This window comes from Sphaerodactylus townsendi, linkage group LG01, assembly GCF_021028975.2.
Source record: "Sphaerodactylus townsendi isolate TG3544 linkage group LG01, MPM_Stown_v2.3, whole genome shotgun sequence".
Classification (NCBI taxonomy): Eukaryota; Metazoa; Chordata; class Lepidosauria; order Squamata; family Sphaerodactylidae; genus Sphaerodactylus; species Sphaerodactylus townsendi.
The window spans coordinates 174,555,075-174,580,427 of record NC_059425.1 but is presented as its reverse complement, the minus strand read 5'-3'; the positions used below and the strand labels follow the sequence as shown (position 1 = coordinate 174,580,427).

General features: G+C 45.6%; 2 protein-coding genes across 3 annotated transcripts in view; both read right to left on the bottom strand.

Moving 5' to 3' along the window:
• Positions 1 to 304: 304 nt before the first annotated feature.
• On the bottom strand, positions 305 to 11,746 carry CRLS1 (cardiolipin synthase 1). The gene is given in 8 exon segments (XM_048500265.1): positions 305 to 770; positions 2,796 to 2,824; positions 2,826 to 2,845; positions 4,018 to 4,111; positions 4,828 to 4,922; positions 6,280 to 6,409; positions 7,187 to 7,324; positions 11,204 to 11,746. Coding segments are annotated over 8 exon segments (975 nt in total). The 5' UTR covers positions 11,585 to 11,746; the 3' UTR covers positions 305 to 682.
• A 2,857-nt stretch (positions 11,747 to 14,603) lies between these two features.
• Positions 14,604 to 25,353, bottom strand: part of MCM8 (minichromosome maintenance 8 homologous recombination repair factor) — a 31,002-nt gene continuing 20,252 nt past the window's right edge. For both annotated transcript variants that reach the window (XM_048500221.1, XM_048500231.1), the window contains 7 exons: positions 25,094 to 25,235; positions 21,989 to 22,184; positions 21,132 to 21,351; positions 18,988 to 19,197; positions 17,442 to 17,518; positions 15,846 to 16,035; positions 14,604 to 15,397 (listed from right to left, as the gene is read on the bottom strand). In XM_048500221.1, coding sequence (XP_048356178.1) covers positions 15,305 to 15,397; positions 15,846 to 16,035; positions 17,442 to 17,518; positions 18,988 to 19,197; positions 21,132 to 21,351; positions 21,989 to 22,184; positions 25,094 to 25,235 — 1,128 coding nt within the window. In that variant the 3' untranslated portion in view covers positions 14,604 to 15,304. The remainder of the gene's footprint in view (positions 15,398 to 15,845; positions 16,036 to 17,441; positions 17,519 to 18,987; positions 19,198 to 21,131; positions 21,352 to 21,988; positions 22,185 to 25,093; positions 25,236 to 25,353) is intronic.

Sequence of the window (25,353 nt, the reverse complement as noted above, 5' to 3'; positions counted from 1 at the left end):
CAGGGACACCTTCGTTTTATGTACATTGAGAGATAACTCCTTCGCAGGAACTTTCAGGAGGAATCCACTAAGTCACCACATTCCAGAGATTCAGTTATTACTTGCGGCTTGTGACAAAATTGCTCCATGATAAAATCTTTCAGATTCAGATGGCTGCCAAATGGTGTGAAACTGTAGGTGTCAAGCTTCGCAGCCCTCCAGATGTTATGGACTCCAGTTCCATCATCTCCTGCGGCGGGGATGATGAAACTGAGCGCATCATGCTGGCGGGGATGATAAAGGAACCTGAATCCACTATAACATCCTGGAAGGCGACGCGAGTTTGACACCCTATGTCTCGAAACAACTTCGCCTCATACCCTCCACAACCAACTGCCAGCTTTTGAAAACCAATCAGTAACCCTCGTGGCATCAGGCACTAACAGCTGCATCTGCTCGAGTACACTAACGTACAAAATTATATTTCATTTGTAACAAATTGAAAAATTACACTGAAAATTCTGCATATTTGCATGATCAAAGCTTCATATTAACTTCATATTAGCTCTGTGGTGAAGACATGGTTTCGCTGAGACAAAATTACTGGTTTAAAAAAGTGTTCTCATCCACAGTCCAGACACATTGCAGGCAACGGCGTTCCAAAGCAGGCCCAACAGATCATGAGCAGTTGTGCTGCAAAACTTCATTTGTTGTTTAGCACCTGAATAGTTTTTCGGCCATAATGATAGTAACTGTATGCAGATGTTGCTGTTGTGAAAGCTGTGATGCACCTTCAGGGAGAAAACAAATTGTATTAAGTTTCTTAGCAAATCACACCTAAAGAACGACTGATCTCTACGGCTTTTTCTGCACAGTCAGATTTGTGGGACTGCATCGGCATGATTCATGCCGATGCTAGCCCTGGGGCCATTCTGTTCTATTGAACAGCCCCACGGGGCTCGCGCCAGCTAGCAGGAAGCAGGCTCCGCTTTTACTGCGGCATGAGCCCCCCTTCTCCTGGCCGTTCCGTTGTTGTTGTTACTCTGGCAGCAGCAGCGGCGTAGCGGCAGCGGCAGCGGCAGCAGCAGCAGCATATACCAGAGGCCAGGACGGACACATCCCCATGGCCAAGAAGGGCCCGAAGATTACCTTTGCAGCGTGTGGCGGAGGCCAGGAGGCATGTTCCCTGGCCTCCTCAGAGCGACGGAATCCAGGACAAGGTAAGAAGCCGTTTGGGGCCAGCGCAGGGAATACGCCGGCTTTCACTCACTGCCATTCACTTGGCACCAGATGGAAGACGACATATTCCGAAAACCTCACCCATTGTTTGGGGAGGGAAAGAGTGGCGCTGTATTGTTTTTGGAGCACCGCCTGTGCGAAGCGTCCTCCCCTAACAATGTTTTACTGGGCTGGAATCGGTGATTCTGGCCCGTGCAGAAAGGGCCTACCAGTCAGGGGCTTCCAAGGCAGGGCTTAAAATATGTTGTTGCTGCAGCAACTAATGGTGATTAAGAAAACTGAGCCATCTGGCAGTTCAAGCCAAACCTGAACTAAGCCCAAATTATGAGCCCATGAAACGGACCCACATTAGCCCGGTTTATGCAATGCCAAACTGTAGTTTGGCTACATGGTGAGAGTACTTTGATTCCAGTCACTGCACTGCAACCCCTTTCAGATTCCAGCATCACAGAAGAGAAGAGTTTGGATTTATATCCCCCCTTTCTCTCCTATATGGAGACTCAAAGGGGCTTACAATCTCCTTGCCCTCCCCACCCCAACAAACACCCTGTGAGGTGGGTGGGGCTGAGAGAGCTCTGAAAACCTATGACTAGCCCCAGGTCACCCAGCTGGTGTGTGTGGGAGTGAACAGGCTAATCTGAGTTCCCCAGATAAGCCTCCACAGCTCAAGCGGCAGAGCGGGGAATCAAACCCGGTTCTTCCAGATTAGAGTGCACCTGCTCTTAACCACTACTCCACTGCTGCTCCATATAGGATGTCGAATCAATCAAACCATGGCTTGGATTGATCTTCTGCACTCAGACTGACAACTCTTCAAAATCACGGTTTCAAATGTTGGTTTTGAAAAGAAGGTAGAAAATATGGCGTTCTGTGAAAGATGTGTGGGACAAACACTGGAGTGTGATAAGAAAAGGTGAGAGAGCACATCTCCCCAAAGTGTGGTCATGCAACACTACAGTGGGATGTGGCCTGGTGTTATCCACTGAGTCTGGCCACATCCAGCTCTGGCGTCAGCTCTGCCTTTTCCAGCCTGCTCTTTAGGAAGCCTGTTTAACTAGAAAGGCCAGGGACATGGAACTGGTATTTTCTCCACTCATCCAAAGCATATGCTCTGTGGCCTTTCTAGCAATTGTACATAGTATTCACAGACTACTTTAGATTATGATAGTACTTCCAGCAATAAGCCTGTAAAAAGGTCTGTTTTATTACTTCCATATTACAGACCAGATTATGGCTTGCCCACAGACTTCTGGCAAATTCACTGAATGGGCATCTGGAACCAAGGGGTAATTTTTTTGCAAAGCTCAATCATTACACCATACCAATTTCACTATTACACTCAGTGTACATGGATATGCCATTCGCACTAGGGTTATATTCCATTCAATTCAGTGGAACATATTTTCAGGTAAATATGCATCCGACTGAGTTTCACGCTATTTACAGTCCATCTTTATATTCCGGTTTAATTTAGTTGTAGGATGAGTTGTAATACAAATTTGTATCTATATATTGCCCAGGTTCCCACTTCTCTTGCAAATTAACAGTATCACAAAAAATATTAAATGTTTACATACCATAACGTTTGAAGGTATGTAACATCCCGCGTAATTTAGAAGCGGAGCTGCTTAATAATGGACGCCTTGCCACTAAGATTAGGCTGCTGGCTAGTGTTCATCTGATAAAAGATTAAATGACAAACCTAGGTCACGAGATATAACCATCCTGGCACCAACCTGTCAACATTAAGCATTTTGACATCCCACTAGGGTCAACAAGACGCATGCTTGTGCTTAACCTTTTGTTCACTAAACTTAACAGGAATTTCAAGCATTTCATTTTATCTTTTTCAACTTCATACTCTTAAATCTGTACATTCTGTCTCAGCTCCTCGTTCTCTCTCTCTTGGTAGGACCAGGATTCTGCTAGTTCAACCAGATGAACTGGCAAAATCTTGTTCCCTCCAAGAAAACTTGAGTTCAATTAATTCACCACCAAATATTAGGAGTAAAAATTTCAAAGCAACTACCACCCACACGCAAGAAATAAAAGGAAGAGATCAGCCCATTGTGAAGAAAAGTCTGAATTTATACCCGGCCTTTCTCTCCTACAAGGAGATTCAAAGCAGCTTACAAACTTCTTCCCCTTTCTCTCCCCATAACAGACACCTTGTGAGGTTGGTGGGGCCGAGACAGTTCTGAACAAACTGTGATTAGCCCACAGTAGGAATGTAGAGGTAGGGAAATCAGTTCACCAGATAAGAGTCTGCTGCTCATGTGGAAGAGTGGGGAATCAAACCCAGTTTTCCAGATTAGTGTCCACTGCACCATACATGTGGCATCCTGTGGGACCAGATGCAGACACAATACACACCTCCCAGGAGGAAATGGGTTGGATAGGTCTCTCTGACCACCCAAAAAGGTGGTCCTACAGGACCTACATGAACAAAATATCCTTGGGACACAAACTGCTAGTAGACAATGAGTAAAAAAGTAGCTGATGGCCTGGTCAGAGGGGAAGAAGGATGGAAGCAAAGGACCTTGTGATTTTCTCCCCAGGGCTTGTTAGTAGAACCATTCAGGGTACCAAAGGATAGGGGATGACAGCACCAGTGTCTCTTGCCCATTGTCTTTCACTAGTTTGTTACAATCCCCATGCACAGATGCTCTAAATTTATCCCATGACAAGATTTGGAGGGAGGGCAAAGACACCATAATGCTGGACCAAGTTCACATTTCACACTTGCTGTAAGTTTCCCAGCGCCGCAACAGAATGACACGGGTATGACGCCGAACAAACTGCAAGAAGCACCAATTATTCTTACCTTGCTCACAAATGTCGGCTTTAACTGAGCAGTGGCATAACACGGGTTGAAATATCTACTAAGCGTTCTCTGTGAAAATGGAAAGAAAACTTTATTTATTTTTGGATTTATATCCCGCCCTGAAGGGCTCTGGGCGGGTTACAACAAGCTTAGAACATTAAAATATGGCTCTCAGCTCAAACTGGCTGAACACATCATTAACAACAAGGGACTCATGCTGGAAAATGATACTCTTCTCACAGTCGATGGGAGGCAAACCTTTTCTTGCCCGATACTCCGCATTGAAACCAGAAAACCTACTGAAGCATTCAGGGAGGGAACACTAATTTTTCGTATGTACCATTACGATATGCAACACTGTTAAAGCAAGTCAAAATGCCAGCTCAGCTGCCTGATAATAACAGCACCAAAGGAGGGTTTGAAGAGGAAGACAGAGTTTAAGAGCAGGTGTTTCTATCATTGTTCAACTGTTGGCATATCGTTTTAAAGCAGGGATTTTGTTTTCCTGGCTCCTCTGAACTCCTAAGAACAGCTGGGAGTTCTCAGGGTGCTTTATGAGAATTATGAGCAGAAACACAACTTGCAGAATGGATCCTCCTATTTCCCTATTAAGAGCAGTAAACCAGAGACACCGTCAGATTTCAGCCTCCCTCAGTGAAGATTCAGGGTTGCATCATTTGGTCCCCTCTGCCCCCCCCCCCCCCCCCACACCTCATGCCATTCTGCTATTACACATAAAATTACAATTGGGGTTTTTAGGATTCAACCACAAAGTTGTTACTTACTGGTGGAGGAAGTGTTCTGTAGCGCACATAAAAAACAGCAGCAATTAATGCCGTAATACTCTTAACCAACTGATCGCATAGAAGTAACGAGAGAACTGGAAAAGAAAAAAAAAGAAGAATTTGTTTTAAATATATATAATATCTGCACTCTATGCGTGCAGAGAAAAAGGCAAGCTAAAACTTTACCCTTATAATAATGTACTTGGGCACAACATCTAGATTCATTAACACATAAAGACAACACACACCGTCTACTTGGTCTTTTCCATTCAGTCTAAATCAGTGGCGCTGCATGTGCTATCCACAGGATAAGCGTATTGTAACAGTGCATAAGGGTCAGGAACAGAGAACAAAATCTGTTGCTGCGTATTCAATGGATGCTATAGAACAGGGATCTGCAACCTACGGCTCTCCAGATGTTCATGGACAACAATTCCCATCAACCTTGCCATTTGGCCATGCTGGCAGGGGCTGATGGTAATTGTAGTCCATGAACCACTGGAGAGCCGTAGGTTGCAGACCCGATATAGAAGCACAACTTTAACGTGATTCCTAGAATCAAATTACACAAGAGAAAGTGTACCAAAAAACTCACAGACATAAAAGGACAAACGGACAACTAATTGGAGATTTCAAGCTGATTTACCAATCACATTTCCAGGCACAAGTTATATCGGTGCCTGGTACCCTGGTAATATGCGATGTGTACATACTAACTGCTTTCTTATTAACAGTGGTGCACATCTCCTGATCAATTCTGAAGTCCACATGCTGTTTAACTAGCAATTCATCCAGCAACCAGGCAGAGGTGAACCTTGTTGTATATTCTAACAAACACCAATTATCACTTGCTATTTCCAGGTCATTCAAAACTCTTTAAAGGTCTAGTTAAATCATCTTAGAGAAGAAACTGAATGCAGTAATTAATTCAATTACAAGACTACATATAAACTACATTTTCTGTTCGATTCGCATTTTGCTAGGCCACCTAGTCCATTTTCATTCTGCTACTCCTCCAAATAGCTCTCTGTGGCATACTTGGTTATCTCTTCCTGACTATATACTAATAACAACCCTTTGAGATAGGTTAGGCAGAAAGAACATGACTGGCTGAAATCACAGGGCGAGCTTCCACAGCAGAGAGGGGCTCTGAATACAGGTCTCTCGGAACAAAACTCACCAGTCTAATCACCATACCACGCCATGCTTGCATTCTCCTCTAAGCATTCTCTGGTGCTCCGCATCAGTTCAAAAAAGCTGTGCAAAACTGAGCCACCCAGGAGAGCTCCCCTTGTCAGGCGACCCCTTACCTTCACACGCACGCAGTTTACAGGGAACTTAAGTGATGAGCCTAACCCTGAGGTCGAATCACCCAAAATCTAGAAACAAGAAAGTTCCCCCTCATTCAATCATTCGTAACCACTGCCATTTGAAGGATGGCTATTTTCTTACCTGGAATAAGATCTGCGTAAGTGAGGCTAATGTACAAGACGCTGATCAGTACTTTATCAGCCAGAGGGTCTAAGGCGCTCCCCAATGCAGATTTTTGGTTGATCCAGTTCCGTGCAATAAAGCCATCCAACTGAGAGAAAAAAAAGGAATGCTACTGTTCACTTCTAAAAATTTGGTCAGGATCCAAAGAGTTGTTTTAGGCATTCCCAAATGTTGAGTATTCCCCGTGGAATTCATTCAGTTAACTGTTCTGGAAAAGTCTGCTCAATTTCAACAGAGGCCTGGAATGTGGCATCAAGAACAGCAGCTAAACCACCCCTTTCCGCCCCTTTCTTTAGTTGCACCATACCTTGGATCCTGGCTCTTAGAAGAAAACGGTTTCAGTTCATTACACAATTTGGCATTGTGCACACTTTTCTTCTAACTGCGCAATGTATACAGTAATAATGAGAACAGAAACACTGGGAATCCAACCAGATATCAATAAATTGTAGCTATGCAAATACATACACAACAGGGCTTTTCATACACGAACAGCCAAGGGGGCGGGGGGGGGGGAAATCCCCCTCTGGAAGCAGCGCAAGCTTAGACCAGCGTATTTGCCCTCCCTGAGGCACTTACCCCAGTGGAATGACAATTCCACTGGTGCCTGGATGCTACAGGGCCCTGGGACACCTGGTTGCGCCACCCAGCTCTGCACTGGCACTCCCACGCTACCCCGTGGGGTTGTTCTGGAAGGTGGGGCTGACCTTAGTTGGCCTCTAGAGCCTGGTCGGCCCCGTGTGCTGGCAGAATTGCTATGCACATGATCTTTGTCGCATGATCTTTGTGGCATATTTCTATTCTTGCCTATGGAAGATGTAAAGGTGAGTCTTTAAAAAAAAACATGTTGTAACATAAGACTTACCAAATCAGTGATGCCGGCTAGAGCAAATACGCCCAATGCAATATTGAAATCTTCTTCAACAATCAAGTATCCCAAAACTGGTGCGAGACCAATCCTCGCCATTGAAAGGAAATTAGGGACCGTCCAGGGGTTTTCATACTGAGGAAACAACAGCAGCAGGCATTTCAAGTAAGTCTGTCAGTACAACCTTATGCAGAGATACTTCAGTCTAAGAAGCTCAACGGTTTTAGTTGGTTTGTGCTGGTTACAAAAAGAAAAATTTCGCAGTTGCTTTGCAGTCCAAGAATTCAAGAATGAACTAAGTTTCTAGAAAACAATAAAGAACCAAAAATGGGGTCCCAGGAACCCAAGACAGTTTTAGGTGTAATGAAACTGCACCCTCTGCAATACCCCATGGAAAGCTGATGTGGTCTATGGGTCTCAGAAATCTAGGTTCAAATCCCCACTTTGTCATGGAAGTTTGCTGGGTGACTTTGGACCAGCTACTTTCTCAGACTAACCTACTTTGCATGGTTGTTGGAAGGACAGTAAAGAGGAAAAAATGAGAAAGAGCAGGAGAATATGTACTAAGTAAAGACTGCAATTTCTACTGACACTGAAGCATTTCACAAGGAAAATGTGTAAAGTACCATGGTATTCTGTTAGTTAAAGGAAAAGAGAAAAAATAGGATATGAAAATAATTATATTAAAATTGTGAATGAGATTCATGTCATGCCCCCAGAGACACCCTCACTATTTTCCTTACTTAAGCCTCAGTTGTACCCTTAGTTAGAATGGGTTTAGTTGCCTTTTGAATAGCACTCTGTTAGACCCTGTGAGTTTTTTGGTATGCTTTCTCTTGCGTAATTTGATTCTAGGAATCGCTTAGACCAGGGGTAGGGAACCTGTGGCTCGAGAGTCGAGCAAGTGCTCTTTCTGCTCTTGCACTATGGGCTCCATGAGTCAAGCCATTGGCCCCATTCCCTTGCGCCCTGCAGGCAGCAGGGTGGTGCACTCCAACCTGTTTGCAGCTGGCTGGGCTGCGGCCGCTGGCTTCCCTCTCTCGCTTCTGTCCTGAGCGGGCGGGCGCTCTCCGCAGCCGGCGAGGCTGGGAGCTGCTGGCCTCTTGTTTCCGCCTCTGCAGGCAGCAAGGCGAAGGTCCAAGGCGCTTCTCTAGAATGAGCGAGGTGCTGCAAAACCCAATATATACAGTAAGACCTTTTATTTTAAATGTCAAAAATTATTTGCGGCTCCAAGTGTTTTCCCCATGGAAACGGGTCCAAATTTTTGAGTACAGTTCCCTTGCACTCTGCAGACCCAGGCCAGGGGTAGAGAGACCTGTGGCTCGAGAGCCACGTCTTGACTCTTCTGCCTGCCCTTGCGCTTGACTCCATGGAAGGCGAGCGGCTAACCCCATCCTTGCTTGCATACAAAGGTGGCAGGGTGGAGTGCACCAACTGCTTACAGCTGAAGCTGGGCGATGCCCTTGGGCTTCCCCACCCTGCGCCTGTATCCCGTTGGGCCCGAGCTGAGGCGGCAAGCCGTGAGGCGAAGAGTCTGAGCCGCTGGCCCCATCTTGCTCGCCCTGCAGGCAAAGGCGGACAGCCATCCAGCTTCTCAGAATAAAGCGAGGAGTAAAAGGTAAAAAAACCCAATATATACAGTGTTATCTTTATTTTAAATGTCAAAAATTATTTGCGGCTCCAAGTGTTTTCTTTTCCCATGGAAAACGGGTCCAAATGGCTCTTTGAGTGTTAAAGGTTCCCTACCCCTGGCTTAGACCCTGTCCCTTTAAGAAGCCCTCTGGAGGCAAAACACTATAGCATACTCATTAGTTTACAGTTCCTGTTTTACAGTTTGTTTTAGTTCAGGTGTCTGGAGAAGGCTAGAGACAACACTATCTCAGTCCTTTAAGGTGTAAAAGACCCATGATATTTTAAGTAATCCAGTTTCAACAGAATTGCAAGGAAACAGTCCAAGTAGAGGACACCGGGAGATCTCAGAAACAGTACAAGCAGCACAGAGCAGTTAAGGAAAAAGTTAAGGCAGTTAAGGAAAGAGTTGGTGTCTGAAAGTTCTTCAAACAATCTCCAAATATTTCCAGCATTGCAAGTATTCTTTATTAAATAGACTTCATGGGAGGAGTCAGAGTCCGAAACTTTCAGTATTATTCAACCGTTTTTGAACTGTTACTTATTTGTCTGCGGGTCTTACGCTCTGTTCTGGCCAAGTACAAAGCACCTGATTTTTTTTGGGGGGGGGGGGGGGAACAGAACAATTCTGATGCATCTGATGATGGGCTGCACAGAGCAGCATCTTGTCTGTCTCTGACTGACCTGCTGACCTCTCAATCCAAGGTCTACTCAAATGCCCCTTGCTGAAGATAAAGTCTTTTCATGAGACTAAACATCCTTGGATGATCGACAGCTGAAGTGCATGAACTTGACACCACTGAAACACAATGCACGCAAGGCGAAAAATTCTATCTGTAACAGGCTCCATCACACATATTCAAGTCACGACTTGATCTCACACTGCATCATAAGAGGCAAAGCCATATGTATAAATTCAGTGGTGGGATTAAAATAATTTAACAACCAGTTCCGGTGGTGAGATTCAAATAATTTAACAACTGATTGTTTACAAGCACCATTTTAACAACCAGTTCTGCCAAAGTCATGTGAACCTGCTGAATCCTACCACTGCATACATTATAAAACAGCTGCTCACGTGCTGCCATCCCTGTATGTGGCCACTTGTAACGAAACCGCTAGGCAGAACTTTACAGCATAAGCCACTGATGAAGTTACACTTAAACCAAGCAAAGCACATCTCTCTATTCAGTTGACATTAACCAAATCTCAGTACATGGATATGACACTGCAGCTGGCTAACCCTTCAAACGAAAATAGATTAAAAGGGCATCTGTTTTTACAAACAGCATCATGGAAGTAATAGTTAAGTCATTCTGAAGACCTTCTGGATGTTCCTACTTCAAAGATTTAAAAAACAAAACAAAATGTAGAGACAGAGGACAGAAAAGCTAAAGGAAAACTTTTCAAAGCGTGACATCAGCTCTTTCAGTGTGGGTTGAACAGATGATGGATGTGTGCCGGATTGCAAAGCAAGTATCTAACTTCCCCAGCTATTGACAATCTGAGGAAAGCAGTGTCAAACACAGCTGGATAGCTGGTCTCTGGTCGTCAATATGATGCGAGAGCATTCTTGCTTATCTATGAAAAGAATCCCAAATTAATATATGCTTGTGGCAGGCTAGTTCCCAAGGAAAAGTCATCCTTCCGGTTAACCACAGCAGGTTATTTACATAGGAAAGGCCAATTCTCACTATTCATAACTGCATAGAAGAACCCACAAAAGTCTGTTGCATCAAAAACAAACAGGCATCTTAAAGGCCAAAAAAGTTCCGCTTCAACATAAAGCCTTTGTGGGCTTTTTTAGATGTGAGAATACGAGTGGGAATTATTTTCACTAAAACAGACATTGTGCTAAAGCTGACACTAAAATGAAACGCCGCAGGGACTTTAAGGCGCCACAAGAAAGCCAGCTGGAATAGTATCTGGCGCATCCAAGATCCAATCCTCAATTGTGCCATAGAGATTTACTGGATGACCTTAGCCCAGCCCGTGGTGGCGAACCTATGCACTCCAGATGTTCATGGACTACAATTCCCATAATTCCCAATTGGCCATGCTGGCAGGGGCTGATGGGAATTGTAGTCCATGAACATCTGGAGTGCCATAGGTTCGCCACCACCATAACAGGGTTGCTGTGAGGATGAAATGGAGGAGAGAAGAACAACGTAAGCCACTTTGGGTGGGTATGTATGTATGTATGTATGTATGTATGTATGTATGTATAAATAAATAAATAAATAAAAAGGAAGGCTCCTGCTTGGCTCTCTGTAAACCAAACCCCTGCTCGTAGAAAGGTAGCCAGTCAAGGGGCGTCCCATCGTCACGTGACCCCCACCTGTCGCTACGGCCACAGGTTGCCACCACTAATCCCCCCCCCCCTACCAGTTCAGCATATCCTTGTCGCTCCGCTCTCCCAGCGTCCCGAGGGGTTCCTTCATCACTGCTGCGGGACCGCCTCGGCTGTCCCGCTCCGAGAGAGGCGACGCCGCCGGCTGAGGTAGAGGCCACGAACAGCTCCGACTTGGGTTTGCGCACGCGCAATAACGACCGGTGGGCTCGGCGTGGGGAGGGGGAAGGGGCGGAGGGCGCCGCGAGGCCAGTCAAGGAGGAGGCCGCGAGCGACGCTCCAGCGCTGCTGTTGCTGCGGCGCGCACCGACTATTCTGGCCGCTACGGTGGCCGCGAGGGGCCTCCCCAGGCTGGCGCTCCTCAGGACCCTCCACCCGCAAGCGGCGCCGCGGCCCAACCAAGCCGCAGTCAGCATGACTCGGTGCGGCGGAGGCGGACGGCCTCCTTGCCCGCTAGAGGAGGCCTTGAGGAAGGGGTGCAGGCCTCAGGCCCCTCCTCTTCTTCGCCCGCTCCCCCAGCGCCGGTGGCCGCCACCCCGCCTCCTCCATTCAACTCAGCCGCCCGCCGACTACCTTGGCCGGACACCGCGCGGAGCGTGCGTGGCCTTTACGACGTCGCTTCTTTGCTTTACGGCGGCACGCCTCCCAGCTATTTCCCCCCAACCCCTTAATTTATGGGGCTGATGAGCCCCCCGCCCCAACAGAGCCTTTTTGGGGAGGGAAGTAGCTATTTTTTTCCGCATTGAAGGGCTTTTGGTGGTGGGTCAGGAGGGGGGAGACACTCTCACATGGCCAACAAAGACGGGCTCCTCCTCGCTCACCTTGCTAGCCAAGAGGTAGACAGGTGTGGGAAACAAGTGTAGGAAGGCAGTTGACAAGGAGGGGGTGCATTTTTTGTTTGTGTGGATGTTACTGCCGCTTATATCCTAGGTCCATTCTCTTTTGGAGAGCTGATAATGCGCTAGTGTCATGTCAGCGCACTAGTGTCACATCAGCGATGAATTAATGAGCAGAATAGTAATCACCAGTGAAGAAGAGTTTGGATTTATACTTCACCTTTCTCTCCTGTCTGAAAGCATCTTACAAACACCTTTCTTTTCATCTGCCCACCTTGTGAGGTCAGAGTTCTGAAAGAACTGTGACTAGCCCAGCAGGCGTCACGTGTGGGAGGAAACAAATCCAGTTCACCAGGTGAGAGTCCACCACTGGTGTTGGAGTGGGGAATCAAACCCAGTTCTCCATATTAAAGTCCACTGCTCTTAACCACTTCACACTGGCTCATTCATAAAGCAGGGGACTGGATTAAAGTTAGATCTGCGCAACTGCAATACCGTGAAACTTATTCACTTCGTTTACATCCTGCCTTCCTCCCCAGCAAGGACTCAAAGCAGCCTACATCATTTTCCTCTCCATCTTATTCTCCCAACAACCCTGCGAGATAGGTTAGGCTGAGAGCGGGTGACTGGTGACTCAGCAGGTTTCCATGACACAAGTGGGTGTTCAGACCTGCATCTCCCATATCTGGTCTGACACTCTTAACCTCTACACCACACAGGCTCTTCAAGTACTGGACTTGTGTTTTGTATGGTTCAGTCTGTGTCCCTGGCTAAGACTTGTGATTTGATACTGAATTTGGGGATGTTCTGTTTTTTTTAATGAAAAACTAGAGAATCCACACAGATCCAACTTTTGCTTTTTTCCCATAATCTGCTGAATTGATGTTCAGGGTGAATAAAGCAGGATAAAAAGATGCATGGGGGATGATTCACAGGAAACACAAAATGTGTGATTAAGCAGACATATCTGGTCTTCACAGACAACTTAATTTTATAAGAATCATTTAAAGTATCAAAGATATTTTACCAGAGGCAGACATAAATATATTTCACCTTTCTCCCCAGTGAGGAGCTAAAACAGCTTGCATCATTCTCCTTTTTATCTTTACAACTTTGCTGTGAAGTAGACTAGAGTGGTTGTGACTGGTCCCATGTCAATCCAGCAAGCTTCCATGAGACCCCGCTGGCTCTCTAGCTATTACATTAGTATTGTTTGGCCCAGTTTAAGAGATACATAAAAGCCTAGCTGATAATGCAGCTAGACCACCCCACAGTTCTAAACCCTCTGTTATGCTAAAATAAATTTCTTTAGAGCACAGGCCCTTTCCGCACGGGCCAAAAACAGCGCCCTAGGGACGGCAAAAACGCCGTCCCTAGGGAGCTGTTCGCAATGCAGCAGCGCCACCCTCGCTCCCCCCCAATGGCACGAAGCCGCTGTTCCGGAAACAGTGAAAGCTTTCCCAAACGCTAAATGCCGTGCGTAACGCAAGCATTGCAGCTGGAAGGCGCTTACACGCCCCTCAGCACCATCCCTGGAAAGCTTACCTCGCCTCTCCTGGCTTCCCGCCTGCCTCGCTCGGCCAGGGGACAAGCCCCCCCCCCCTGCTCATGCACTCTAGAGCTGCTCGCCTCCAGCCTGTGGAAGGTCCCCTGGCCTCTGGGACGAGCCGGAGGCCAGGGGACGAGGTAAGCTTTCAGGGACGGCTGCACCATCAGCCTCGTCGCTTCTCCCGGACCATCCACCGCTAATGGTCCCAGGGTGCACTGGACGACCGCTATGTAAGCGGAAAGGGCCAGACTGAGAGGATAAAAGGGGAATTATCTACTATAAACACCACAGCCTGAAAAAAAAAATCACATTTTTAGGAATCGCACATGTTGCAATCAGAAATGGATTCCAAATGTCAAAAGTTTTCTAACAGGAGAGTTATTGTTTCGAGTTTGCTGGGCTCTGTACACAGAGCAGGTGTCCCTTAAATTGTACTACCTGTTTTTTGTTTTGTAGATGAGATAGCACAGCTCAATCCAAAAGTGTTGTAGCTTGACCCTCCAGCTGTATCAAATGTAAATACAAGGAGCAAAATGGATTACCAACAGAAGAAAAAAGGCCTCGAGGCTCAAGCCATTTTGATTCCTACTGGGAGAAAAGGTGTGTGTGAACATTTTAAATGATTGCAGCCCTCATGAGTATATGTCCTTAGATATTCATATTCAAGGCATTTGGAACCTGTAGAGAATTTCTTTCGCTTGCCTCAGGAAGATGTGCACAGGGAGAGACAGTTTTAGATTCCATCCAGAGCTGCTTAAAACAGTTGCAGGATTTGTTAACTTGCCTTCAGAGAAATGCATGCACATGCAGTACTCTCTGTGCTGCTTGTGTTAGCAACTGTTCGATCATCTCTTGTCCACTGGGAGGCCAACCATGCTACCATACAGAGCAGTATAACTACCACCTACTGTTGCTTTCTTGAAGCATGTGTCTTATAAAAAAGCCCAGCAATCCTCTTGTTATATAGGTGATGCCTGGGCTTTATTCACATGCAAGTAGAAGTTGGGTACACCATGTTACTGTGCAAAATATAAACACACAAAGCTAACATTTGGTATTCAGCAAGGTTTTTGTTTTAATTTTATATAACCCAACATTGTACCCTGTATGTAGCTTAAAGCTGGCACAGCAGTTTTATACAACTAAAACATTTATTCACAGTGCTCTGAACATATACCAAGACTGTTTTTTTCTTCTCTTTAAAAAGGCAGAACACACATTTTTCAAATTTAGCAAACCATTTTAAACAGTCTCAACATGAAAAATGCTGAAACACCAAATTATATTAGTTTCTCAAAAATGTTACCAAATAAAATTTAGAAGCTGCTGCTATTGACTCAGTTTCAAGATATTTTAACAATAGCTTGCTTCAGGAAGTGGTCACAAACAAGCCCTATGTTCTGTCCTCCCCCAGTCACGTGTGGTTTCGGTGTGCATTTCCTGATTAATGCTAACCATCAAGACAAGTAATTACGGTTAACACTAGAACTGGAAAATAGAGAATAGCCCCACGATAGAAGGAAGGAGGGAATGTATGAGCTTACATATTCTTCCAGCCGTCTCTTATCATGCAAATAATTTCTGCACACACAGTATACAATTGTGCAACTTAGAACACATGCTAACAGTATTTCAGGAAGTACTAATTAGTAATTTATCTTGAATTTCAGCCAAGATAATAATTTTGGTTGTCTGTAAGTTGTAATCATCCTTACCACAACACAACATGGTATTCTACTGGACAGATTCCCTCACATAGTCTGAAGCTGATATAATCTTGGACCTTTCTTCAAGAAATAACCCTGATCGTTTAAAGATCCGATAAAGTTTTCAAAATCAGCCACCTGGTAGAAGAAGAAAAACACACTAACTATGACATGTGGACAAATAAATATGCAATACATAAAATGTAAATATATGATATTAAGGCTCTTTCAAAAAAAATTACAGCAGAGGATTTCCAAAAGCAATTAGTGCTGTGGCATTGTGAAATGCTACTTAAAAGGATGGGGAATCAAGAAGAAGCAATGGCACATTCTAGCCCAGTAGAAATAGCTCTTGGTGTTTATGTTTGTGGAAGCAACTGCCTGGTGTGCTGATGCAAGATGACACATGAATAAGGCAAACAACTTCCATATATTTGTGTTTCGCAATCAGCTGGAACTGTATGTATGGATCCCATTGAGTAATGGAATAGTTTTTTTAATTAACTTCTACAACGGTTTTACATTTGCTGAAGCAGATATTAAAAATTCATCCCTGCCAAACTCATATTTTTAGTTTCCAACTTACTTTTATGTTTGCCTCCTTTGCAACTTGCCGGAGCTGCTGAAACTCAAAGACATTGTTGTAGGTTCTTTCTGCAATGCCGTTGAGGGTAGAAACAAATCTCTTTGCTTGTGATCTGTTGCTCATACCAGAACCATGCTGAGAACGTTCAAAGTCCAATCTTCCAAACTCATCTGAGTAGGTTCCTAACATGCTGGAGACAGCAAAAAATATAGACACACACAAATCAACAACAGTTTACACTGTCAATTACTATTTAAACAAAAGCTTCTAAGCAGTAATCCTCCCTTGGACTCTTTGGCTGACATTAATCTGTAAATTATAATGCTGCAAGAAGATCTTTAAGAAATATTGACTATTCGTTGATGCTAAGTGTTTAAGGAACAAATATGAGCAGCACTTGTCCATGGTACTTATTAGTTCATCGTCCTTCCTTTAGTGGTGAAATGTGTCCCACTGATAGAAGATTCCTTGTACTACACAAAGGCTCCACCATTATTAGAACAAAACTTTTGACCCAACCCCTCATCACACTTGGCCCACCATCTTTACTAGCTAATAATGAATTTGTCTGCATGACAAACACAGATCAAACTATTCAAGACAGACACTCATTCTAATCTTGTGGAGCTCCACATGTACATAATGTGGAGTAAATAAAATAAATAAAAACAATCCTCTGGCAATGTGAGCAGTTCACCAAAGTGAGTGAGGAGGGCACATAGCGTTCCAGATACCTATCGGAGCTCTATCAAGTTTCAGTTTTACCCCAACCACATTTTGTCTAGTGTGAATGTGAATGCATTTATTTGTATGTAGTCGTACATCAACAGGTATCTCAAAACATTATGAATATAGATAATTTAAAAAATAGAACATTACCTAAATATACTGCAATATTAGACAAAATACACCACAATTTACCAGTAAAACATAACCATCAACATAATCAGATCTAAAAAACTTAGCAACCTAAGCTCTCTTAGCAACCACATTGGACCAATTCTCTTTGCTGCCAGGGCACACAGGGACATTTTATGAGAAATATACTCATTGCAATCTGATAACAGAAATATTAGTCTCTTATCGTTAGAGTGGATACTTAAAACAGAAACCATTCCGGCAAGAAATGTAGCCCTGGGTTCCACATACAACAGACAATTATATAACGGAGTAGGTTATCCAGCGTTGGAGATCTACAGATACAAAAGCAATGGCTTTTGGGTGTTTGACCATAGCGTCTAGCCAATACAGCCACTGAAAGCATAAAAATGCGAAGGCCGCACTGATTGAAATAGGCAGCTCTGAGATGATCACTTTTGAATAATTTAAACCATGGAATAGTTGGCGATTTCAAGATTAGTGCTCTATTTATCAAGGCATCAAATTTATACAACTGGGAATTGTCTCCTGGTGGCCCTAGAAGGTCATTTGGGATTGAGCATTGAGATCGTATATTATTAAGGAAATCAAGATGTGTTGGATCATTGGATAGCATCAGATTAAATGACTGACTACTAAACGATCTTAGTCTAGCAGTTCTGCTTTTTTCCTATAATTTTAGGGCAGCTAGATGTGCATGCACCTTAGTGTACATACCTGTATTTCATTATTTCTACAACATCTTCAGCATCTTCTTTGGTGGCTTTTTCCCTTAATTCCAACCTCGATCGGGCCTTAAATGAAAAATTAATACTTCATGTCATAGAATTGCTAAGCTCTTGTATAATAACAGCTGAAGAGCTTTAGGTGAGAAGAGTTTATCCACATTTTCAAATGCCAAAAATCTTTATTTGCACACAAAATCGCATTGCAACGTTCATATTTAGCATACTCGCACCTCAGTTTGAATACAGGCATGTTTCAGGAAGCTCTTCTAAAGTTTATGACAGAGTAAAGGACTCCATCAACTCAGACTGGTAAACTACACTCAATCAAGAAGAAGAAGAAGAGGAGGAGGAGGAGGAGGAGGAGGAGGAGGAGTTTGGATTTATAACCCCCTTTCTCTCTTGTAAGGAAACTCAAAGAGGTTTAAATCTCCTTTCCCTCCCTCCCCCCAACAAACACCCTGTGAAGTTGGTGGGGCTGAGAGAGCTCTAAAGAACTGTGACTAGCCCAACGTCACCCACCTGGCATGTGTTGGGAGTGCACAAGCTAATCTAGTTCCCCAGATAAGCCTCCACAGCTTAAGTGGCAGAGCAGGGAATCAAAGCCGGTCCTCCAGATTAGAGTGCACCTGCTCTTAGCCACTACGCCACTGCTGCTCTCAACAATTACAGCTTTCTAAGAAGGTGCCATGGCTCAGTGGTAGAGCACCTGCTTGAACTCCAGACCATCTCAGGGTCAATCCCCAGTTCTTCCAGGTGACAGGTGATGTGAAGGAGCTCCAGCCGAGACCTTAGAGGGCCACTGCCAGTTTGAGTAAGCAATACTGACCTTGGTGAACCAATGGTCTGATTTCATATAAGGCAGCTTCATGTGTTCATGTGTACTGGATTCATTATAAATAAGCCACGTGGTTGTCAAAGTGGGATTTCACTTTAGGTGCCCCCTGAAGTCTTACACACTATTTTATTCACAGCTTGGATGTGAGTGTGAAGAGGTCCCAAGGTCAGTCCCTGATTATCTCAGAGTTGGGAGTTTCTTTCTGTGAGAGACCTCGGAGAAACAACGCTAGATCTGACAACATGGGGTTAGATGGATCAACTGTTCGATTTAGTGCAAGGCATATACTCTGAAACTAGGCCCTGATACAAAATACTTCTGAGGACATAAAAGAGTATAGTACTAATTGGTAAAATGCTTGATTGGCTAGATAAAAGCCAATCTAAGGATGAAGTTGACAAAAAATTTCACCCGAGGGATAGAGTGATATTTTATATACACACAGGAAATATTCAATTAAAAGGGTTTTAAGAAGATGACCAAAGGTAAGTTGTTGCCCCTGAAATGGCAAGACACGTTTTTTCCCCCCTGCAGCCACAAGAAACCAGGAAATTCACATTTGATCCAGGTTCACCCAAAAGGTTTAATGAACAAACTCTTTGAGAGACGGATATACAAGAATCACTCCACTATCTTTTTCACACAGGCAGAAATATGCACAAAAGTTATGGTAAGAAAGTGAAATGAAATGAAAGCATACCTCTGTAAGACGTATCAGGGACTCGAGCTGCCTTGTCGTGAGAGGCATCCCGTCTGCTCTTTGGCTTTGCCGTCGAAGCTCCAGGTAGAAATCCTGCAGAACCTGAGCAGCTTCTGGAGACAGTCTGGGATGAACATATTGTCGAGCGTAGCCAACATACTTCCTTAACAGTTGGTGTGGAATTGGGTCAAAATTTTCTCCAGGAACGACCTAAGATTGATAATTATAATTTAGATCTTAAGGAATTCCAGTTCAGCCTTGAGCACACTCTGTAAATTCAGAAAATGAACCAAGAAGGGAACATGCATGTGCGCACTGCCTTTATGAGATTGGTGGTTCATCAGCATTATGCCTACATGTGCAGGAAGCGTGTGTGCACACTTCTTCTCCATGATGAGAAACATTTGAAGAGCAGCAGAGAATTTATTCTCCTTGGGCAAGACATAACTCTTCAGGGCTTTCTGAATGAAACAGAGGCCCTTTCCGCACCGCAACGGTGCGGGGGTGCGTCGGCATAAATCAAGCCGACGCACCCCCCTGGGACCGTTCACGTGGACGGTCCCAGGAGGGAGCGGTAGAAGGCGGCGAAATTCCCACAGGGCGTTTGTTATCGACCGCTTACTCTGAATTTAGCTTCCAGCTCGTCGCAGAAGCCAGGGGACACGCCCCCGCAGTCTGGAGCGACGGCTCTGGAGTCGCAGGCCAGGGGGGCGTGTCCCCTGGCCTCTGCGACAAGCCGGAAGCCAGGAGACAAGGTAGGCGTTCAGGAAAGGGGGTGGAATGGCGCCTTCCAGCCGCTGCCGTTTGCAGGGAGCGAGGTTCAGAAACAGCGGCTTCGTGCCGCTCGGGGGTTGCGAGGCCACCGCTGCTGCGATGTGGCGGCGGCGGCCGTGCGAACCCCTCCCCAGGGACGCTGTTTTTAGCTTCCCTGGGTCACTGTATTCCGCCCGTGCAGAAACAGCCTGAGAGTTTAGTTCTCTTTTTCCTCTGGTTTCTCTCCTCACTGTGGCACAGAAACTTTCTTGGAAACCTTGTTAGATGACCTTCACCGGGTAGCACATTCTGGTTGTTCTGGCCTTCCCAGAAGCTTTCAGTATCATCAGCTGTGGTATCCTTTTGAGGCAGCTAGCGGGGCAGAGGTTGTTTTGTTTTTGCAGGCAGATACTTCTACACATAACAAGCAGTAGTCACAAAAGGAATTTAGGGCATGTCAAGAACTTCGCAAGAATCAGCAGTGCCTGCCACAAGATTAATAGATAGTCATACAGAAGAAACTAAGGCTGTTTCTGCACAGCCAAAAAACAGCCCCCTAGGGATGGTAAAAACACCGTCCCTGGGGCGCTATTTGCATGCTTCCCCCCCCCCAAACTGGTGCAAAGACGCCACTTTTGTACCTTGTTCCCTGAGCGAGGTTTTTCAAAAGCAGGATCTTCCTGCCGGAGCAGTGCAAAGCGCACCAGTGTGAAGGCGCCACTTTTGGCCCCTCCGGTTTCCCGTTTACTTACCTCTTCTCCCTGCGCAGCTCTGGATGGCTAGGGGGACATGCCCACACTGTCCTCCAACCCCCAGAGTGCCCTCCAGATGTCCAGAGAAGAGGGTAAGTAAATGGGACAACCTGCTCCATGCGGAGCCGCCTTTGCAGGTCACAGCAGCTTTGGGGCTGATTGCACGTTACCATGTGAGCAGTCCCGAAGCTCCACCGGCATGAATGATGCCGGTGGAGAGCCGTTTCCTGCCGCTGTGCAGAAACAGCCTAAGGGTGAAGTGGAGCAGAAGAAGGGGGGAAAGGTAAGAACATGATGAGTGAGAGCACACAAGTTGGAGGCCAGAGGAAATAAAGGAAGGATTTGTGGCACTCAGAAGCATCACAAGTGAAGTTTAACTGAAGCATATAGAAAGCAGTGATTCAAGAGGGCAGCATAAGATGATGAAGTGCAGATTAATGGTCTCACGCCATCACAGACCTGACACAGTAGTAGGATTTAGTGTGAGTTACAAACAATAATGCCCAAGCACCTTCTTCCACTTTTGCATACAGAAGAATGATAAAGTCCTTCTGTAGCAAACCACATCTAGGCAGTCTACGCTCACATATGAAGATAGGGAATGTTATTTAAAAAAAATACCTTAACAGACTGAACTACCTTTAAACGTTCTGATAATGGCTTATCTGGAATGGTTTCAAGGACTGACACATGTGAATCTTGAGAACTTCCACGAGTCACCACAGCACTGCTATGCCCCGCCTGTTTCCCAGCACGCATTGCCATGACGTGTTCAGAGAGCAAGTGGTCGTGGTCTTCGTTTGGTATGTCCAGCAAGATGAACACCAAGTCAAACCGGGACAATAAGGCACTGCCCATTCTACAATAGGGGGAGGGAAAACGAACAGTCAGCAAGCAGAACGTCTATAACTGTGCAGGATGTTGAGTATGTATTTATTCTATGGAAGAGCATATCAGATAGCACAAAATTTATTCAAAGCAAGCCACGACACACGTTTGCAAGCCTTTACTAAGGCACTACATACACACACATTACAAGGAGTAAAAACAATTCATGTTGTGAATTCTGGAGAAAACAGAAAATACATTTCCACCCTAAAAGCAAACAGATGCAAAAGTAGGTTCCTACCATAAAGCTTTGAATGTTTGCATGAACAATGCATTGACAAAGGCTTTCCGGATTCAACTGGCTGTTGTGGGTTTTTCTGGGCTGTGTGGCCGTGGTCTGGTAGAGCTTGTTCCTAACGTTTCGCCTGCATCTGTGGCTGGCATCATCAGAGGTGTATCACAGAGAGAAGTCTGGACTCAGTGTGTAACTCCCCTGAACCTCTGAAGATGCCAGTCACAGATGCAGGCAACACGTTAGGAACAAGCTCTACCAGACCATGGCCACACAGCCCGGAAAACCCACAACAACCAGTTTTGCATGAACGATCGCAGAACCGCCACCCATCTCAATCCTGCTGGAAACAAGTAGCGTTGTAGAAAATACTTACTTCAAATTCTCCGATACTGTTTTGCCCTTGTTATAGTGGCCTCCAACTGGATTGGCTGCTGCTACTATTGACGTCCTAGCTGGCAGGCTACAAACGATGCCGGCCTTCGCCAGGCTGATACTTTGCTGCTCCATAGCTTCCAGCAAGGCTTGATGCTGGTTGCCCATCTTGTCAAACTCATCTATTCCACAAATCCCTGGAAATAATTTTCACAAGCGGGGACGGGGGGGAGAGAAAATAATTGGCGGGTGAATCCTTTCTTAAACCATCACAGTGATAGCAGAGTGCATTGAAGGAAAAGGATCAGATATAATGGGGTAGAAACATCCACCCACCAAGCTTTCCTCCAGTGGAAGAGCCACTTTAGCTGGAGGAGGCATCAAACTTTGCTCAGCGGAGTAAAAGGACAAGGGTAGAATCCACCCCCATTACATCCACAGCAGCTCCTTGTATCTGTATTTTCTGTCTCCTAAATTTGAGTCATCGTTTAACAGTTGAAAGAGGGGTGGCCAAGAATTTCTTTTACATACCCTGTTTCCCCGAAAATAAGACCTACCCCGAAAATAAGACCTAGAATGATTTTTCGGGGGTTTTGGAGGATGCTTGAAATATAAGCCCTACTCCAAAAATAAGCCCCAGTTACAGATTCCCCTGCGCAGCTGATCTGGTCATGTTGGGGGGGGGGGGGGGCGGCGCAAAATCATGGAAAAAAATAAGACACCCCCTGAAAATAAGCCCTAACGCATCTTTTGGAGCAAAAATTAATATAAGACCCTGTCTTACTTTCGGGGAAACACGGTATTCAACAGTTCTGACTAATTTGAGACACCCCATTAGATACCGGTCTAAATAAAAATCCCTCTTCTTTCCCCTCAAGGCAGTGATGTCGAGCAATACCGAGTGCTACAACAGATGCCCCCACCTGCACCAACCACATGGCCTGAAAAGAATAATAATAATTTGTATTTATACCCCCCTTTCTCTCCTGTAGGAGACTCAAAGGGGCTTACAATGTCCTTTCCCTCCCCCCCCCACAACAAACACCCTGTGAGGATGGGTAGGGCTGAGAGAGCTCTGTAGAGCTGTGACTAGCCCTAGGTCACCCAGCTGGCATGTGTTGGAGTGCACAAGCTAATCTAGTTCCCCAGATAAGCCTCCACAGCTCAAGTGACAGAGCAGGGAATCAAACCCTGTTCTCCAGATTAGAGTGCACCTGCTCTTAACCACTACACCATTGGAGAAAAACTGGATGGAGTCATCATCCCTGCCAACCTTTGTCAGTTGTGCAACTGGTGCTATCAAAGTTGACAGAACTGACCGAGGTGGCCAACACATGCTTAAGTGGTTCCTGGTTTAGCACCTGGGGTGGTGCACTTAGCCCTGTGTAGCAGTTCTGTACACGGCATCCACGGTACACTTTTGCAGCCCAGAAAGGGTTTAATGATGCTTGATCTCATTTACTGATCTACTTCATTGATGCATTCTACTGTTATTTTCAGTTTGCATTTTTGTAGTTTTACATTCATACATTTTCAAATAATCTTTTGGGGTATTTGAGATTCTGGCTTAGAGCTCATGGTGCTTGGCACTGCTATCACCCTAAGGTTTGGTTCTTGGTGGGGCAGGCGTGCGGGGGGGAGGTGACAAAATCCCTCCCTCCTGCTTCTTGCATGAGTTGAGGTCTGCTGACGGACGAGGAAGAAGGGAGTGATTTCACCCAGCTGCTGCCTTTGGACCTGCGAGACAAACTTTCCAAAGGCTGGAAATAGTTGCTGGAAGCAGGAAGAAAGTTGGAAAGGTCCCCTTGCGCAGTCCCAAAGTCTTCTTGTGCTGAATCTAACCCACTCGGAAGGAAGGCTTTTAAAAAAAATTAGGCCCTTTCCGCACTGCGGCAGCAGGGCTTCTCCACAGGCATAATTTATGCCGGTGGAGGTGTGGGGACTGCTCGCACGAGCAGTCCCAACTCCCTCCCTCGCCAGAGAGGCGGCTCTGCACGGAGCCACCACTCGGTCGCCCTCCCCCACTCACCTGCCTCTCCAGCGTCGTTCTGGAGGGCTGCCGGGATCCGCCCACGCTGCCCTCCGACCCCTGGAGTCCGACCCCTGGAGAATGACGCTGGAGAGGCAGGTGAGTGGGAGCGACAGGGAAAGGGGCAGCTTCCCTGCGGTGCAATTCACACCATGCTGACGGGAAGCCGTCCCTTCTCAACAACCTCATTCTTGGAGAGAGGTGGGAAAATGGCGGCTTCGTGCTGCTGGGGGGGGGGGGAGCGAGGACAGCGCTGCTGCGATGCAGCACTACCTCCTATGCGAACAGCTCCCTAGGGACGGCGTTTTTGCCATCCCTAGGACGCTGTTTTTGGCCCGTGCGGAAAGGGCCTTACTGTATCGTATCTGTCATGATATATAAAAGAAAGGTTCACAAAAGGTTCATTTTCTAGTCAGCAGAAGTTTGCCCAACAAAAAGGCCGGAGACAGTCAGTCTAGGGAGAAGTGGCTACAGTTAACCTTTAACATGATTTATGAGTTCAACTGTGACTCTAGACCAATGAGAGGCTGTTGCCGGGGCAGGGGGAAAGTATCCTTGTTGGATGTATAAGAAGCAAAGCATTGTACCGGTATATGCTAAGTTCTGAGTCTAAGTTCAGAATGTTGAGTTCTGTGTATGTGATGAAATTTGTTCTTGCTGAAGAGTTCTGCATAGTCTTATTGACTTGTATAGCAGAGACTTGTGTAACCTTGCAACTGCTAAAGTAAAACCTTCCTATGGAAAGAATATCTTGTGTGGAGAGTATTCTTTTCCAAGTGTGGTAGGAGGCTGCAGTGAGTGGAAGAAGATTACTAGACCTTCACACCTTATCAGAGTGACTCCGCTTTAAACTCTGCTGATAGCATCTGCTACATGAATTGACCGAAACTAGGGCCCCTTCTGCACATGCAAAATAATGCGTTTTCAAACCACTTTCACAACTGTTTGCAAGTGGATTTTGCTATTCCGCACAGCTTCAGAGCACTGAAAGCAGTTTGAAAGTGCATTATTCTGCATGTGCGGAATGAGCCTAGCTCAACTGGTGCGTCCAAGAAATCTAACAGCTTTGTGTCGTACCTTGATCTCCAAGTACGAGGGCCCCAGCTTCCAAAGCAAAATCCCCAGAGGCGCCATCTCTTGTCAGAGTGACAGTCAGGCCAGACGAAGTTGTAGCGTTGCCACAAACGTACACTCCGCGAGGAGCAATGTTGCATACAGCCTAAACAAATGGAAAACATTTATTGGCTTGTGGTCAGGCTACGACAATTACACTAAAAGAACACGCCTTGGGAAAAGGACGTGTGATATTTTTGTATTCGAGGAAATATGGCAGCTAG